This window comes from Haematobia irritans, chromosome 2, assembly GCF_050003625.1.
Source record: "Haematobia irritans isolate KBUSLIRL chromosome 2, ASM5000362v1, whole genome shotgun sequence".
Taxonomy (NCBI): Eukaryota; Metazoa; Arthropoda; class Insecta; order Diptera; family Muscidae; genus Haematobia; species Haematobia irritans.
Genome location: NC_134398.1, coordinates 214,157,113 through 214,172,208, shown reverse-complemented (window position 1 = coordinate 214,172,208; position 15,096 = coordinate 214,157,113). Strand labels below are relative to the sequence as shown.

The 15,096-nt window shown below is 33.6% G+C and overlaps 3 protein-coding genes across 6 annotated transcripts in view; 1 reads left to right on the top strand and 2 right to left on the bottom strand.

Moving 5' to 3' along the window:
• The window catches only part of mts (protein phosphatase 2 catalytic subunit mts), a 37,814-nt gene extending 34,449 nt beyond the window's left edge, over positions 1-3,365 (bottom strand). The window contains exon 1 of the mRNA XM_075297395.1: positions 3,116-3,365. Coding sequence (XP_075153510.1) covers positions 3,116-3,217 — 102 coding nt within the window. The 5' untranslated portion in view covers positions 3,218-3,365. The remainder of the gene's footprint in view (positions 1-3,115) is intronic.
• Positions 3,366-5,074: 1,709 nt separating this feature from the next.
• Positions 5,075-6,874, top strand: Rack1 (Receptor of activated protein kinase C 1). The gene is made up of 3 exons (XM_075297394.1): positions 5,075-5,266; positions 5,392-5,603; positions 6,031-6,874. Exons 1-3 carry the CDS (start codon positions 5,158-5,160, stop codon positions 6,664-6,666), a joined length of 957 nt encoding a protein of 318 aa, XP_075153509.1. The 5' UTR covers positions 5,075-5,157; the 3' UTR covers positions 6,667-6,874.
• Positions 6,875-13,336: 6,462 nt separating this feature from the next.
• Positions 13,337-15,096, bottom strand: part of LOC142227066 (protein phosphatase 1L) — a 49,386-nt gene continuing 47,626 nt past the window's right edge. For all 4 annotated transcript variants that reach the window (XM_075297393.1, XM_075297389.1, XM_075297390.1 and 1 more), the window contains exon 7: positions 13,337-14,973. In XM_075297393.1, the coding sequence (XP_075153508.1) occupies positions 14,616-14,973 (358 nt within the window). In that variant the 3' untranslated portion in view covers positions 13,337-14,615. The remainder of the gene's footprint in view (positions 14,974-15,096) is intronic.

Here is a 15,096-nt window from a genome sequence, read left to right as displayed (position 1 = left end):
AGATACTGCCTAAAAATAGAAGTGACTATTGTTATCAGATCTTCATAAAAGTTGAATATGGATAAGTGGAATATTTTGGAACATCGAAAACAAAACAGTGGATTTGGAAGAAAATATTCAATAGAATTAAGAAAATAAAGTTTGGGAGATTTCACTGTACATACTATGTATTGCTGATTCCAACTAATATTGTCTACATTGTTTGATTCGATTCGAGTAACCCATTAAAGCCCAAAATGAAACTGCCGGACAAAAATTTATTTTATGGGTTTTTATTAACTCAGTAACTACTAAATAAAACTATTTAAATAAACTTAAACTTTTTAGAAAAAAGATGTCCACGAAATTCTCCAAAAATCTCCATTACCTGGTAGTACAATTTTAAAATTGTTATTACAATAGACTTAACAGTTTTATATACACACAATCGAAATAGATTACTTGGTACACATAAAACTATACGAAAGTTATCGGAAAAATAACAAGAATAGAACGCACTGTATACGACACTTGTTTATCAAATGCGACCAAGTGTCTTTTTTTTATAGACCAGATGAAGTATAAAGATGTAATACGTATATTTAAGATTACAAAACTTATGCGTAGCTCATAGTTGTTTGACATGAAAAAGATGTCCTTATTTGGGAACGGAGGGTGGTAAGGGGTTAAGATAATAATTCATGGTATTCTTTAGGTCTGTAAAATATCAACCATAATGATTCAGATATATTTTTAGGCTCCAAATTATGTATCACGCAATTTTGACAAATTTGGGCAAAACATACTGTTTATTAAACGAAAAAATTCACTATAATGTCCCATAAATCTGCAAAATATAAGTTGTATCAGTTCAGAATTAGAATATAGCTGCCCGCTTATCAAAATGTACAAGTTTTCACATATTACAATAAATGAATGTTGTTGGTGCGAGATATAATTCCGCTTGTCCATTGAGATGTTCGAGAACTAGAAGACTTCTTTCGATTCATATACAAAATTTACAATCATTCTGACCTTATTGATAAGAGATAAGTTATACCTTATCCATTCCAGGATGTTGGTCAGCAGTCACATGATCCACAAAACTTCAATCAAATTTTAAACCCTGAAAACCACAATTGACAAACTTTGTTTACATTTTATTGAGAATTTTAAATTATTCGGCCGTTTTATAAATACCACAAAACACCTTGCACAAATACCTTCAATCGGAAGTTCATTGTTCTTTATATGGTCTTATTCAAGGTCATTTAGTGCAAATATATTTGTCTTGTTAGTAACATATATAAACGACATTTAATAAAAGAAAGCCAGCCAAATTGTGTTTTAAGACGCAAAAGGGAAAACCTAAAAAAGGGCTAATAATTTCTTATGGTTTTGTATGTATATATGGAAGGAAAGTCGTTGAACATCTTCTTCCAAGCCAAGATAAACGAGTGCAATTTGTGTTGTACGATTATAGGATAAATTTGCCAAATGGAACAGGTTTAAACTAAAACGGTCAAGTAAAAACTTTTTCTCGTTTCTATGAAATGTTTGAATACGAGAATTTTTGCCTGGACGAAATGAAAACCGGTCTCAAGGTACTTTATTCTACTACAAGATGACACATGTACACACACACACACACTGAAGAAACATTAACATCATCGGACCTGTTTAAAATCGGCAAGCCAGAAGATCAAAATGGTTAAGTACAAATATAAAAGTTTCCCTCTGAAGGTTGCTGATACAATTTTACTTTGGAAAGGATACTAACTGATACTGTATTGTAATGCAGCCAATTCCTGGATAACAAGTCAATGTGTAATTAAACTCATCCATTGTGGCACATATTCAGGGGACCTAGTCTATAAGGAGCCACATGTTCAAATTTGCCATTGAATGCGTACAATTCCTTATTTCATACGATGGATAATGTTTTGTATTTTTTTTTTCTTCACTAAAATACTTGGGGAAAAAGAACATAACCTTAAATTTGCAAATGCCTTTGATTTCTCGTCTATCCATTTCGAAAAATTCCCCTTTTTTAGAAGCATGTTTGAAGGAATAAATGTAATAAAGATCGCAAATAATCGCAAATTAATAAGAAAATATTAAAATAACAGATACAAATTAATATTATTTTATTTTTTTAAGCATCATAAAAAATTCTCTTTAAAATGAGTATAAACAAAAACTTCGTTCTCTCTCAAATTCTTATAGTGCTTTGCAGTTAAGACTGCTATCACCTTTTTTCTTACAAGCATCTGTACTGCGGATAAAACAAGACAATACGAACTTAACGAAGATTGGGAGAACGATGAAAATGGCCGTTAGAATGTAAAAACATCTTCTCATCTCTTCTGTCTCTCATGAATATGATGTATGCGCGAAAGAGTCCACATCAATAAATACCATTAATTTACAATAATAACCCAAAGTCGAAGCAATTACTAACGGCGCCAACCCGAACCAATGCCGTCAATATAAACGCGTAGCAAAACAAAACACTCCATTGAAATAAACAGGCTAAATTTTAAATGCAAGGCTGAAATTATTCTTCGGTATTTGTAAAATCTACATAGAAATTAACAACAGCGAATTAATGTTTTTAGAAAAATTATCTTCTGTAGCCTATTTTAAATCTATATTCATCAAATTTCAGAATATTTTTAAAATTTCAAATACTGCATAAATTTTACATACACAAATTTCAAGTCTTTAATTATATTATTTTAAGATATATATTCTAGCAAAAGTTAAAATTATACAAACACATGAAAATATGAGATACATAAACAACCGATTTGTAAAGTAGGCCGAAAAGTACAAAAATATAACAAATACATTTTGAGATATCTATGGGTCTCTAACAGTCAAGAATTTCCGTAGATATTTTCCTAAATTTAATAAATTAACACTGCTTTTGTATAGAAAGCTATTATTGTCAAAATCTATTAACGCCGTCAAACAAAATTTATTCCGACTTTGACACACTCCCTACTGACTCAAATTGGCAATGGTTTTTTTTTCACATATTCCTTATATTTTTTTATTGCCTGCATGTGATATTTTTTTTCAGTCTGAGCATTTGTCACCGTCTTTATTTTGCAATGGAAAATTAATGCCTTACCTTCTCACAAAGAGTTCGAACTTGGGCTTCTGTCAATTGATTGCACTCGTTCAACTGTTCAATCCATTGATCCAGATCTTTGGTTGTTGCTTTATCCTCCATTGCAGTTGAAGTAGAGGAAAAAGTCTCGTCAATCTTTGTCGATTCAATTTTGACGGCTTTTATTAACACAGAGGGTCGAAGAAAATTTTATATAATCCAAGATAATGGAATTGGTGTTTGGGTTAGTTTGTTGTTTTAATGTTTTGCGGAAATTGCAATTTCCCTTGTTTTTTTTCTCTATATTTTCTTCTTTTGGGCGTTGTAAGAAATTTGCAATTTCACAAAAAAGAGAAAAGACAAAATGCAAATTCCAGCAACGTCTCTAATTGCTAAATTACACGATAAAATAAACCTAAAAACGAACGATACGAACGAGTGAAAATACGGCGAGCGACTGAGCGAGTGAATATGAAAGAACAATTTAAGACCGAAAGAAAAACAGAGATGACTGTAGTGGTTTCGTTCAAAAAAGAGAAACAATTTTTAACGAACGGACAGAAAGCAATGAATATCTTGCTCCAATATTTAATATTCCCTTTTCGACCAATAGGAGAAAAAGAGAAAGATATAGACGCATTGTCATTAACATTCCCACTAGTAGCGGCTCTTAATTAATTGATGGGTCGTTCACATAAAAGTATTGATCCAACCAATGGGTACCTTATATGGCTTTCTCACTAAGCATGTTTTGGGGTTTGAAATGTTTTCCCTTTTCAAACCTATCAAACCTTGAAACCTATCAAAATGAGACGTTTTCCCCATACAAAAATTCAAGTTCAAAACACAAGTTTTCCTCCAAAATACGTCAATTTTATAATGTAAACGCCCATAATTTGGAATATGCGCTGACTGAACGTACTCTTTTCAAAATATATGTCAAATTATGAAAATAAACTTCATAGAGAAAACGAATAAACAAAGACTTTGAAGAACAAAAGGATGTGAAAATAACTTAAATGTTTTCCCGTTGCAATCGCGGTATTTAGTTGAACAAACGGTGCGTATATTTGAATTTAGAGTAAATGGGAATTTCGAGTTCCCATGGCAACCGTTAAACTAATGGCGTTTTCTTTTCTTGTAAAAAATGGGTACTTTTTTTGCATTTTGCCCGGAAAATGTACTTTTTAGGTTCTTTTCTAAAAAAACAGGCAAAAGTGCGAAAAGGCTTCGAATTCTGTTGTCGCCAAGACTATACGTTTTTCCAAACGTTTTATTTTTTGTGAAACGCCAAGCGCAACCAGCTTGTTATATTTTATTTAAATAAAAACGAAAGTAAAGATTTGAAAACATAGATATTACGCTTAAAATTGTGAAAGATATATGGTGAACAATTTTCGACTTTCCAAATAGAATAAAGTGATCGTTTTTCAAATATTTTTCCAGGCACGCTGTCTCCATCGAAAATAAACAAACTGGCTGCTTAAAACTCAACATCATTCTTTTATTAATGCAAAAAATTATGTTAAATGTGATGAGATAAACCGAAAAATGTTATATTTATAAGAAATTATAAATGTTAAATCAATAAACATCTACACAATCGTGTTTTACTTGACCACAATGATTCTTCTACAATTACCTTAAAATGCACTTTTTCTGATAGTTTGCAGGGGTTCTTATTGGCGTCCTTCGAAATTGATCTAAATAGGCACCTAATAATTGCACTGATGAGAAACTTTTTCGTAGTAACTTGGCGTGGTACAACTTCTCAATAGTGACGGCGCTTTTCCGACGAGTTTTTGATGTCGTATATGATTGTTTTCAACGTAGTGGGGATTCTCAGAAGCGCCCCCAAATTCAAAAAATGTTGGCAGGGTAGCTGATGCCGCTGCTCACTATTTAGTTGCATCAGAGCACATACTATCAAGTACTTGGTATTGAGTACTCGTTCATAAAATACTTTTGGTTTTCGCAACACTATTTCCTTCTTTTTCACTGAAACCTTTTTCGAGGTTGGACGTCTGCTTGATTGCGCTCCGCAATAAATATTTTGAAAGGAAATGTCTGAGACTTTGCAATTGCGTGGTACCCTTTTGGGACACAATGGCTGGGTAACACAAATCGCCACCAACCCTAAGGATCCCGATACCATCATCTCCGCTTCCCGTGGTAAGTATACAAAAATCCAAGTGGTCTTACAAAAGTTGGGTTATACTCAGTCAATAATCCGTTTGGATCTTTGTCATCCTAGTCGGTATTTGTATTGATTTCGTATATATTTCTTTCTATTTTAGACAAGACCTTGATTGTCTGGAAATTGACCCGTGATGAAGATACCAACTACGGTTTCCCCCAAAAGCGTTTGTACGGTCACTCTCATTTCATCAGTGACGTTGTTTTGTCCTCCGATGGCAACTACGCTTTGTCTGGTTCCTGGGATAAGACATTGCGCTTGTGGGATTTGGCTGCTGGTAAAACTACCCGCCGTTTCGAAGATCACACCAAGGTGGGGAAAATTGTTTCATATGGTATATAATACAGTTGATATGATGAGATAGGGCATATAGCTTAGGGCTTTGGTTTGAATGAAATAAAGAAAAAAAATAGTTGGTGCCTATTTAAAATTTGGTTATTAGGTTAGATAGTTTTGCTTAACTTAGCTTGAAAGGCACCAATCTCAGGATTATAAAAATGTCGCCCATGCGGGGCAGAATTTCTGGTTGAGTCATGGTCATCTCTACACTGCACACCAAATGTGTCTGAACATCACTCTCTCTGCTTATTGTCCCATGTACTGAGAGCGATCTGCGTAAGTGTTAAATTTATCTAAGACAAAGTTTTGGTTTACTTTGGTTATTCTTTATTTGGTTTTGCCAATGCCTTTGAATATATTATGCTTGGGTACTAATGATTTTTTCCTTCATGTATTGCAGGATGTTTTGTCTGTAGCCTTCTCCGCTGACAACCGTCAAATTGTTTCTGGCTCTCGTGACAAGACCATCAAGTTGTGGAACACTTTGGCTGAATGCAAATTCACCATCCAAGAAGATGGTCACTCCGATTGGGTATCTTGCGTACGTTTCTCCCCCAACCACTCCAACCCCATCATCGTGTCTTGCGGTTGGGATCGCACCGTTAAGGTCTGGAACTTGGCTAACTGCAAGTTGAAGAACAATCATCACGGCCACAATGGCTACTTGAACACCGTCACCGTTTCCCCTGACGGTTCCCTCTGCACCTCCGGTGGCAAGGACTCTAAGGCTCTCTTGTGGGATTTGAATGACGGCAAGAACTTGTACACTTTGGAACACAACGATATCATCAATGCTTTGTGCTTCTCTCCCAACCGTTACTGGTTGTGCGTTGCTTATGGTCCTTCCATCAAGATCTGGGATTTGGCTTGCAAGAAAACTGTTGAAGAACTCCGCCCCGATATCGTTTCCAATGGATCCAAGGCCGATCAACCTCAATGCTTGTCCTTGGCCTGGTCCACTGATGGCCAAACCTTGTTCGCTGGCTACTCCGACAACACCATTCGCGTATGGCAAGTCTCTGTTTCTGCTCATTAAGATTCTCCTAGCTTCCATACTTTTACTGCATCAGCATTTTCTAAACACATTTTTATATACTGATGATGATGATGAGACGTCTTGTGTAGATACAGAAGCAGACAAGAATAAATGTACTCGTACATATTAAAATGTATTTAAATTTTCTGAGCGCTGATTTGTTTATTATATAAACAAATAAATAACAAGTAACAAAAAATGAAAAAAATATATTTGTTCATTATTTGGTGTGATTGGATGTAAGTGTGGTAGGAATTATAAAAAACCACACCATCACTACTAGATATATGTGTAGTTTCATATATTGTATTTTCTCGTAGTATTAAGACCATATATTTAATAAAATAGGTATTTATATTTTTTAAGAAAATTTAAATCTTGATGCATTTGAACGGGATGAATTCAGCATATATTTTTTTAAAGAAAATTTAAATCGAAGCATTTGAACGGGATGAATTTAGCATATATATTTTTAAAATATCAAATAGCAAGCGACGAATTGTTATTCTCATCAAGATTGGAAACCATTGTTACTGTGGGACCGAAATCGTGCAAATCTTTCAATGGTCTGTAGTCCATACTTTGGACCAATTTTGGATAACTGAAGTCAACATTTTGTAGTCTTCAATCGGCCTATCAGTAATCAAAATTAACCGATAAAATTAAAAAGATCCAATTTGAACTAAAAGGCGAATTTAATATTTTTTTATTATTTTACATATCAAAAGGCCGTAAGTGGCGTCGTTAAAATAGATTTTTTTCAATAATCGCAAAAGATGGGAGTCGATTTATTCATAGTCGAGTCGACTTCTAAATTTGCAAAACTTGAAAAAAGTTCGAGGCCTTTGCCCATATTCATAATAATTTACTCACAGTTTATCGAAGGAATTTGTATGGTAATAGTAGGTTTAAAGTTTACGTTAACTATTATGAATTTGGGGACTTATCTTAATGAAGATTTATAGATCAATCGATTTTAGTTTAATTGGCTCTAAACTAAATTAAATAAAAATAGAAGGTAAATATTTTCAAAATTTGAGAGTTGACTTGACTGAACTTGAAAAATCGACTTTTTATACCCTGCGCCACACTGTGGAACAGGGTATTATACGTTAGTGCATATGTTTGCAACACCCAGAAGGAGACGAGATAGACACATGGTGTCCTTGGCAAAAATGCTCAGGGTGGGCTCCTGAGCCGATATAGCCATGTCCGTCTGTCCGTGAACACATTTTTGTAATCAAAGTCAAGGTCGCAGTTTTAGTCCAATCGACTTCAAATTTGGCACAAGTATGTGTTTTGGCTCAGAATATAACCCTATTGAAATCGGTTCAGATTTAGATATAGCTCCCATATATATATTTCGCCCGATATGGACTTATATGGCCCCAGAAGCCAGATTTTTATCCTAATTTGCTTAAAATTTTGCACAAGAAGAAAAATTAGTGCTATAGTCAAGTGTGTCAAATTTTATTGAAATCGGTTCAGATATAGATATAGCTACCATATATATCTTTCGCCCGATATAGACTAATACGGCCCCAGTAACCAGAGTTTTACCCCAATTTGCTTGACATTTTGCACTAGGAGTACAATTAGTAGTGTAGTCAAGTGTGCCAAATTTTATTGAAATCGGTTCAGATTTAGATATAGCTCATATGACCACAGTGGCCAATCTTTTACTCCGATTTAATTGAAATTTTGCACAGGGAGTAGAATTAGCATTGTAGCTATGCATGCCAAATTTGGTTGAAATCGGTTCAGATTTAGATATAGCTCCCATATATAGCTTTCGTCCGATTTACACTCATATGACCACAGAGGCCAATTTGTTGCTCCGATTTGGTTGAAATTTTGCACAGGAAGTAGAATTAGCATTGTAGCTATGCGTGCAAAATTTGGTTGAAATCGGTTCAGATTTAGATATATCTCCCATATATAGCTTTCGCCCGATTTACACTCATATGACCACAGAGGCCAATTTTTAACACCGATTTAGTTGAAATTTTGCAAAGGGAGTAGAATTAGCATTGTAGCTATGCGTGCCACAGTTGGTTGAAATCGGTTCAGATTTAGATATAGCTCCCATATATATGTTTTTCTGATTTTGACAAAAATGGTCAAAATACCAACATTTTCCTTGTAAAATCGCCACTGCTTAGTCGAAAAGTTGTAAAAATGACCCTAATTTTCCTAAACTTCTAATACATATATATCGAGCGATAAATCATAAAAAAAACGTTTGCGAAGTTTTTTTAAAATTGCTTCAGATTTAAATGTTTCCCATATTTTTGTACTAAAGCTGAGTACTATGTTCAGTTTTCAAGCTGAAAACCAGTTTATTTTCACGGTTACTTTTTATTCCATTCATTATTTGACAAGACTTGATCAAAATATAATCGTCTTCATAAATATATTTGTACTTTTAATTTAGTGTTTTGGTGAAAACCCCAAACATAGTACTCACCTTAACATTATGTTCCACCCTAGTGCATTAGCCGACTTAAATTTTGTGTCTGTAGATTTTGTAGAAGTCTACATTCTGTCCAGATCGAGTGATATTTAAATGTATGTGTTGGGAACAAACCTTTATATATAGCGCCCATCATATTTGACGGATGTGATATGGTATCGAAAATTTAGATCTACAAAGTGATGCAGGGTATAATATAGTCGGCCCCGCCCGACTTTAGACTTTCCTTACTTGTTTGAGTCTATATTACAATCTTTACACTGGTGTAAGAGTGTTCCAGTCGGGTTTCTGATGAAAGACTTGTGCGGAATAGTTCCCGTAGGAGTTGTTCTGTAAGCTACTTTTCCCCTCACAGACGGGATCAATCGATTTTAGTTTAATTGGCTCTAAACTAAATTAAATAAAAATAGAAGGTAGATTTTTTCAAAACTTGAGAGTTGATTTTCATATTTTAAATAAGTTGAAAATCGACTTTTTGAGTCTACATTACAATCTCTACAGAAGAAGTTTTCGAAACCGATGAAAATCTTTTATTTTTAATTTTTCATATGTTTTCTATTTACTTGATAAGTATTGCGTTATAAAATAGCATGTAAGCCCTTTAAAAACAAGATTTAAAAATATACCATAAATTGTCCAAACACAAAAAATATGTTTGCCTTCAATCACGAAATTAATTGATCCAATTAATTTTTAATTGAAATGTCTTCAATCACAGAAATGATAGTATCAATTAAAAAATTAATTGAAAGTCAATTGAGAAATTAATTAAATTTTTAAATGAAATGAAAGTATCAATCACGAATATTAATAGACTTAATTAAATTTTTAAATGACTTTCAATAAGTCTATTAATGTTTGTGATTGATACTTGTTTCAATTAAAAAATTTGTTGAATCAATTCAATTTTTGATTGAATATTTTTTAAAACTCAAGATGGGGGCCAATGGTTAGCATGCCCGCCTTGTATACACAAGGTCGTGGGTTCGATTCCTGCTTCGAGCGAACACCAAAAAGTTTTTCAGCGGTGGATTATCCCACCTCAGTAATGCTGGTGACATTTCTGAGGGTTTCAAAGCTTCTCTAAGTGGTTTCACAGCAATGTGGAACGCCGTTCGGACTCGGCTATAAAAAGGAGGCCCCTTGTCATTGAGCTTAACATGGAATCGGCATAAGAGAGAAGTTCACCAATGTGGTATCACAATGGACTAAATAGTCTAAGTGAGCCTGATACATCGGGCCGCCACCTAACCTAACCTAAAACTCAAGATTTTAATTGGAACATTTTTCGTGAAGTTTTTTTGATTCCCCTTTTCATTTGTTGCAAAAGAATGGAACAACCAAACATTTTTGGGGGGAAATCAATGCCCATGTTCGCAAATCCACTTCCAGGTGAATGTGAATCAATTTCACGATTTTGGTGTCCTACAATCCACTTCCACCGGAAGTTACGTGAAATCAATTCACTTACCAAAGTCTTGGTGAAAGTTGAATTATGTCCAAGATGGATGTATTTCCGTTAAAAAAAGTACTCTCGTAAAAAATTTGAAATGTTTTATATTTAATACATGAGTTTTATTAAAACTGCGTCATTTTTAATTAAAAAAATAATAAATTAAAATAAGTCTATTGATTCCACTTATTTTGATTTCCGTCTTAATGAATTTTTGGGTGATTTGTGAAACCCAGCTGGTTACAGAAAAGTTCAAAAAAAGGACGTGGAATTAAGAACACCAAAATTCCACGTTCGTGGATTTGACGTGAATAGTGGAAATGGAATTGTAGTGGATATCCGAACATGGGTGTTAATGTTTGTGTTTGATATTTGTTTCAATTAAAAAATTTGTTGAATCAATTCAATTTTTAATTGAATATTTTTTAAAACTCAATATTGGAAAAATGTTTGTGAAATTTTTTCTGTGCAGATTCCCCTTTCATTTAGGTGAGTATTAAGTTCGAGTTCAGCCGCTAAAATCGTCATTTTTTCACGATTACTTTTCTTTAATAATCCATTTTAAGGAATACAAACTTTGTGAAAATTTGCTTTGGGGTATCCCTAGGGGGTATATCAAGGTATAATAAAATATGCAACAAATATGTATAATTTGTGGCTTTTTTACTGATTTAGTTTTCACTTTAGCGAAAAAATGACGATTTTAGTGGCTAAGCTCGAACTTAATACCCACCACCTTTTGTTGCAAAAGAATGAAACAACCAACCATTTTTGGGAGGAAATCAAAATGAAGGTGAAATCTATTTGAAGAGAAATCCAGAACATGCCCGAGTATTACGGGCCTTTTCGGAAACGCAATTTTGCCCAACTTTGATTTTATTGCGCTGCTGTTGTTGATCAGATGTTGCAGATGCTTTTTTGTTTGCACTTTTGCATGCAAACAAGCCACAAATGGAAAAATATGTAATAAATTTAATTTGTGAATTGATTGATTCATAAAACGAGTCAAAGCTATGCTACTTCTGAAGTATAAAAAATTGGAATTTATTACTGCAACAAGTTTGTTTATTTGTGATAGGAAGAATTCCAAAAATTTTGGGGTACCTTAAATTCGTCAAACAATATCCGGATGACATTTTGTTTTATTACTTTCATATGGGCCAATCAACACTTCAAGTAAGGATTAACATATTTGTTAAAAGTGTAAATATATATTTCCCTGATTTCAGACCTTTTTTCTCCCTTCTGCAAATTCTTCCTCTTGCTTTGGGAAAAGTATATAACATAAAACAAGTATATACGGCCGCAAGTTCGGCCAGGCCGAATCTTATGTACCCACCACCATGGATTGCGTAGAAACTTCTACGAAAGACTGTCATCCACAATCGAATTACTTGGGTTGTGGTATCTTAAAACTTCTTATTCCTGCATGGTTGTTGGATACCATATACTAACATCACGTACCAAATTTCAACCGAATGGGAAGTATTTTGCTCTTCCAAGGGGCTCTGGAGGTCAAATCTGGGGATCGGTTTATATGGGGCCTATATATAATTATGGACCGATATCGACCAATTTTTGCATGGGAGTTTGAGGCCATATATTAACACCACGTACCAAATTTCAACTGAATCAGATGAATTTTGGTCTTCCAAGAGGTTCCGGAGGTCAAATCTGGTGATCGGTTTATATGGGGGCTGTATATAATTATGGACCGATGTGGACCAATTTTTGCATGGTTGTTCGAGACCATATACTAACACCATGTACCAAATTTCAGCCGGATCGGATGAAATTTGCTTCTCTTAGAGGCCTCGCAAGCCAAATCGGGGGATCGGTTTATATGGGGGCTATATATAATTATGGACCGATGTGGACCAATTTTTGCATGGTTGTTAGAGACCATATACTGACACCATGTACCAAATTTCAGCCGGATCGGATGAAATTTGCTTCTCTTAGGGGCCTCGCAAGCCAAATCGGGGGATCGGTTTATATGGGGGCTATATATAATTATGGACCGATGTGGACCAATTTTTGCATGGTTGTTAGAGACCATATACTAACACCATGTACCAAATTTCAGCCGGATCGGATGAAATTTGCTTCTCTTAGGGGCCTCGCAAGCCATATCGGGGGATCGGTTTATATGGGGGCTATATATAATTATGGACCGATGTGAACCAATTTTTGCATGGTTGTTAGAGACCATATACTAACACCATGTACCAAATTTCAGCCGGATCGGATGAAATTTGCTTCTCTTAGAGGCCTCGCAAGCCAAATTTTGGGGTCCGTTTATATGGGGGCTATACGTAAAAGTGGACCGATATGGCCTATTTGCAATACCATCCGACCTACATCAATAACAACTACTTGTGCCAAGTTTCAAGTCGATAGCTTGTTTCGTTCGGAAGTTAGCGTGATTTCAACAGACGGACGGACATGCTCAGATCGACTCAGAATTTCACCACGACCCAGAATATATATACTTTATGGGGTCTTAGAGCAATATTTCGATGTGTTACAAACGGAATGACAAAGTTAATATACCCCCCATCCTATGGTGGTGGGTATAAAAATTATAATTTGTTGTTCGCTAGACCCTGAAATACAAAAATAGAACAGCAGACATCGACTGCTGTTTTTAGCACACTTTTTTCTATGAGTGTATTAATTTAATTTAATTTTGAATTCTATTACCCACCTTATATCACCAACTTAATTATAAATAAAAAACAAAATTCCATATAATATTATTATTTATTTTAATAAGAATATTTTCGTTTGTATTTTTTTATAGATTCATATCAATTTTAAATTGAAACAAAAAACTAAATAAGATATTTTTGTTTTTATAAAAATTCACATAATATTCGAAAAAAAAAAACAATCATGTTTTAAGAATTTCAATAAATAAATTATGCGTAGACGAATTTTAATTAAATTAAAAAAAAAAAAAACTAAAATGAAACGTCGAGAGTACAACTTTAAATCATCGTTTAATGGTAATAATAAATAAACCGATTTGTTTAAAACTACTTTTTAATTAGTTTGTTTAAAACTAATTTTAATTAAATTAAAAAAAAAAAACTAAAATGAAACGTCGAGAGTGCAACTTTAAATCATCGTTTAATGGTAATAATAAATAAACCGATTTATTTAAAACTACTACTAGGATGTGGGAAAAATAAGCAACAAAAAACTTAAACAAGAGGGACTGGAAACAACAAATATAATTTACGATGAATTTGTGTTCCAAGAATAATCATCAGGCGGGGGTTTGACTTCTGAACGACATACAACAAAAGTATATACGGTCACCAATAATACAAAATGTTATAATACTTGTTTTTTTTTTTTTTTTAATACGATAACAGATCGCAGTGAAATTGACTTTCCTGCAAAAATATTCGTTAAATGATGGGAAAAAATTAAAGTTGAAAAAATACGAAATGAGGCTTGAGTCAAAAACTCATTTATTCCAAGCTATATTACTGCATTTAAATTTTAGCGTTAATGTCGAAAAGTGTATTTTTTATTTTTAAACCCAAACGATTTTTTCTCAAAACAAACAATTTACACATTTTTTTTCCATTTGACTCTTTTTGCAAATTAATTAAAAAAAAATGTGTTAACGACCTTTTGTATTAATGATGACGACGATATTCTTATATTTGTATATACATACATTTGGTACATATATAATAGAGTAATTAAATATACGTAGAGCGAGATAAAGAGCGTTGTTGTATAATAATGAAATACAAGAAGAAATAAAATTATTGTTTTTTTTTTGCAAAAAAAAAAAATATTAATCAAATGCTCAGCTTTTACAAAAAATATTTGATTTGATTTCTCTTAATTTGTTTTTCTTTGGGCACTTTTTTTCTCAATATGTTGATCCATTTTCTTTTTATTATATATACAGAATAAGAAAAGAAAACATAAAGCTGTTTTTTGTGAGCTCTTCTAAAGAATGCTATCGATTGCTGCTTCCTGGTAGAGTTCTGGTCAATTTCTTTATTTTGCCCTGCCACTATTCGAACGATTCAAATTAGTACTGGCAATAAGAGATGCAGCCGATTTCGGTGAATCCTTAAGATTTTTATTAGCTGATGAAGCCGCTGCTGCGGCTGACTGTGATGGTGTTGCATTATTTTGTGTAGCCGATGATGAACCGCCTATACGATAGATGCCATTCTTGAAGGCTATCACAAGTACAGTTATATTATCCACTGATCCACGATAATAGGATTGTAGGGCCAATGATTTGGCACCAAAATCGGGTTCGTGAAGATGATCTTTAATATATGAGCAGGCTTCCTCATTGGTAAATGTATCCCATAAGCCATCCGAAGCCAAAATAAGAAACAAGGGTCTGAAAAGAAAGGCAATTTAATAAATAAAGTTAATTAAAAACAAACAAAATCTGCAAAAAAAAAACAGTCGGTGTTTGCTATTATATTTTATAATATATAGTCTAGCGAGCGTATAAAAATTC

Bases quoted from the DNA above. Each gene is read 5' to 3' on its own strand.
- Rack1 (XM_075297394.1), top strand. From the start codon at position 5,158: ATGTCTGAGACTTTGCAATTGCGTGGTACCCTTTTGGGACACAATGGC. The intron at 5,267-5,391 runs GTAAGTATACAA...TTTCTATTTTAG, and splicing joins CATCATCTCCGCTTCCCGTG to ACAAGACCTTGATTGTCTGG. The intron at 5,604-6,030 runs GTGGGGAAAATT...CATGTATTGCAG, and splicing joins GTTTCGAAGATCACACCAAG to GATGTTTTGTCTGTAGCCTT.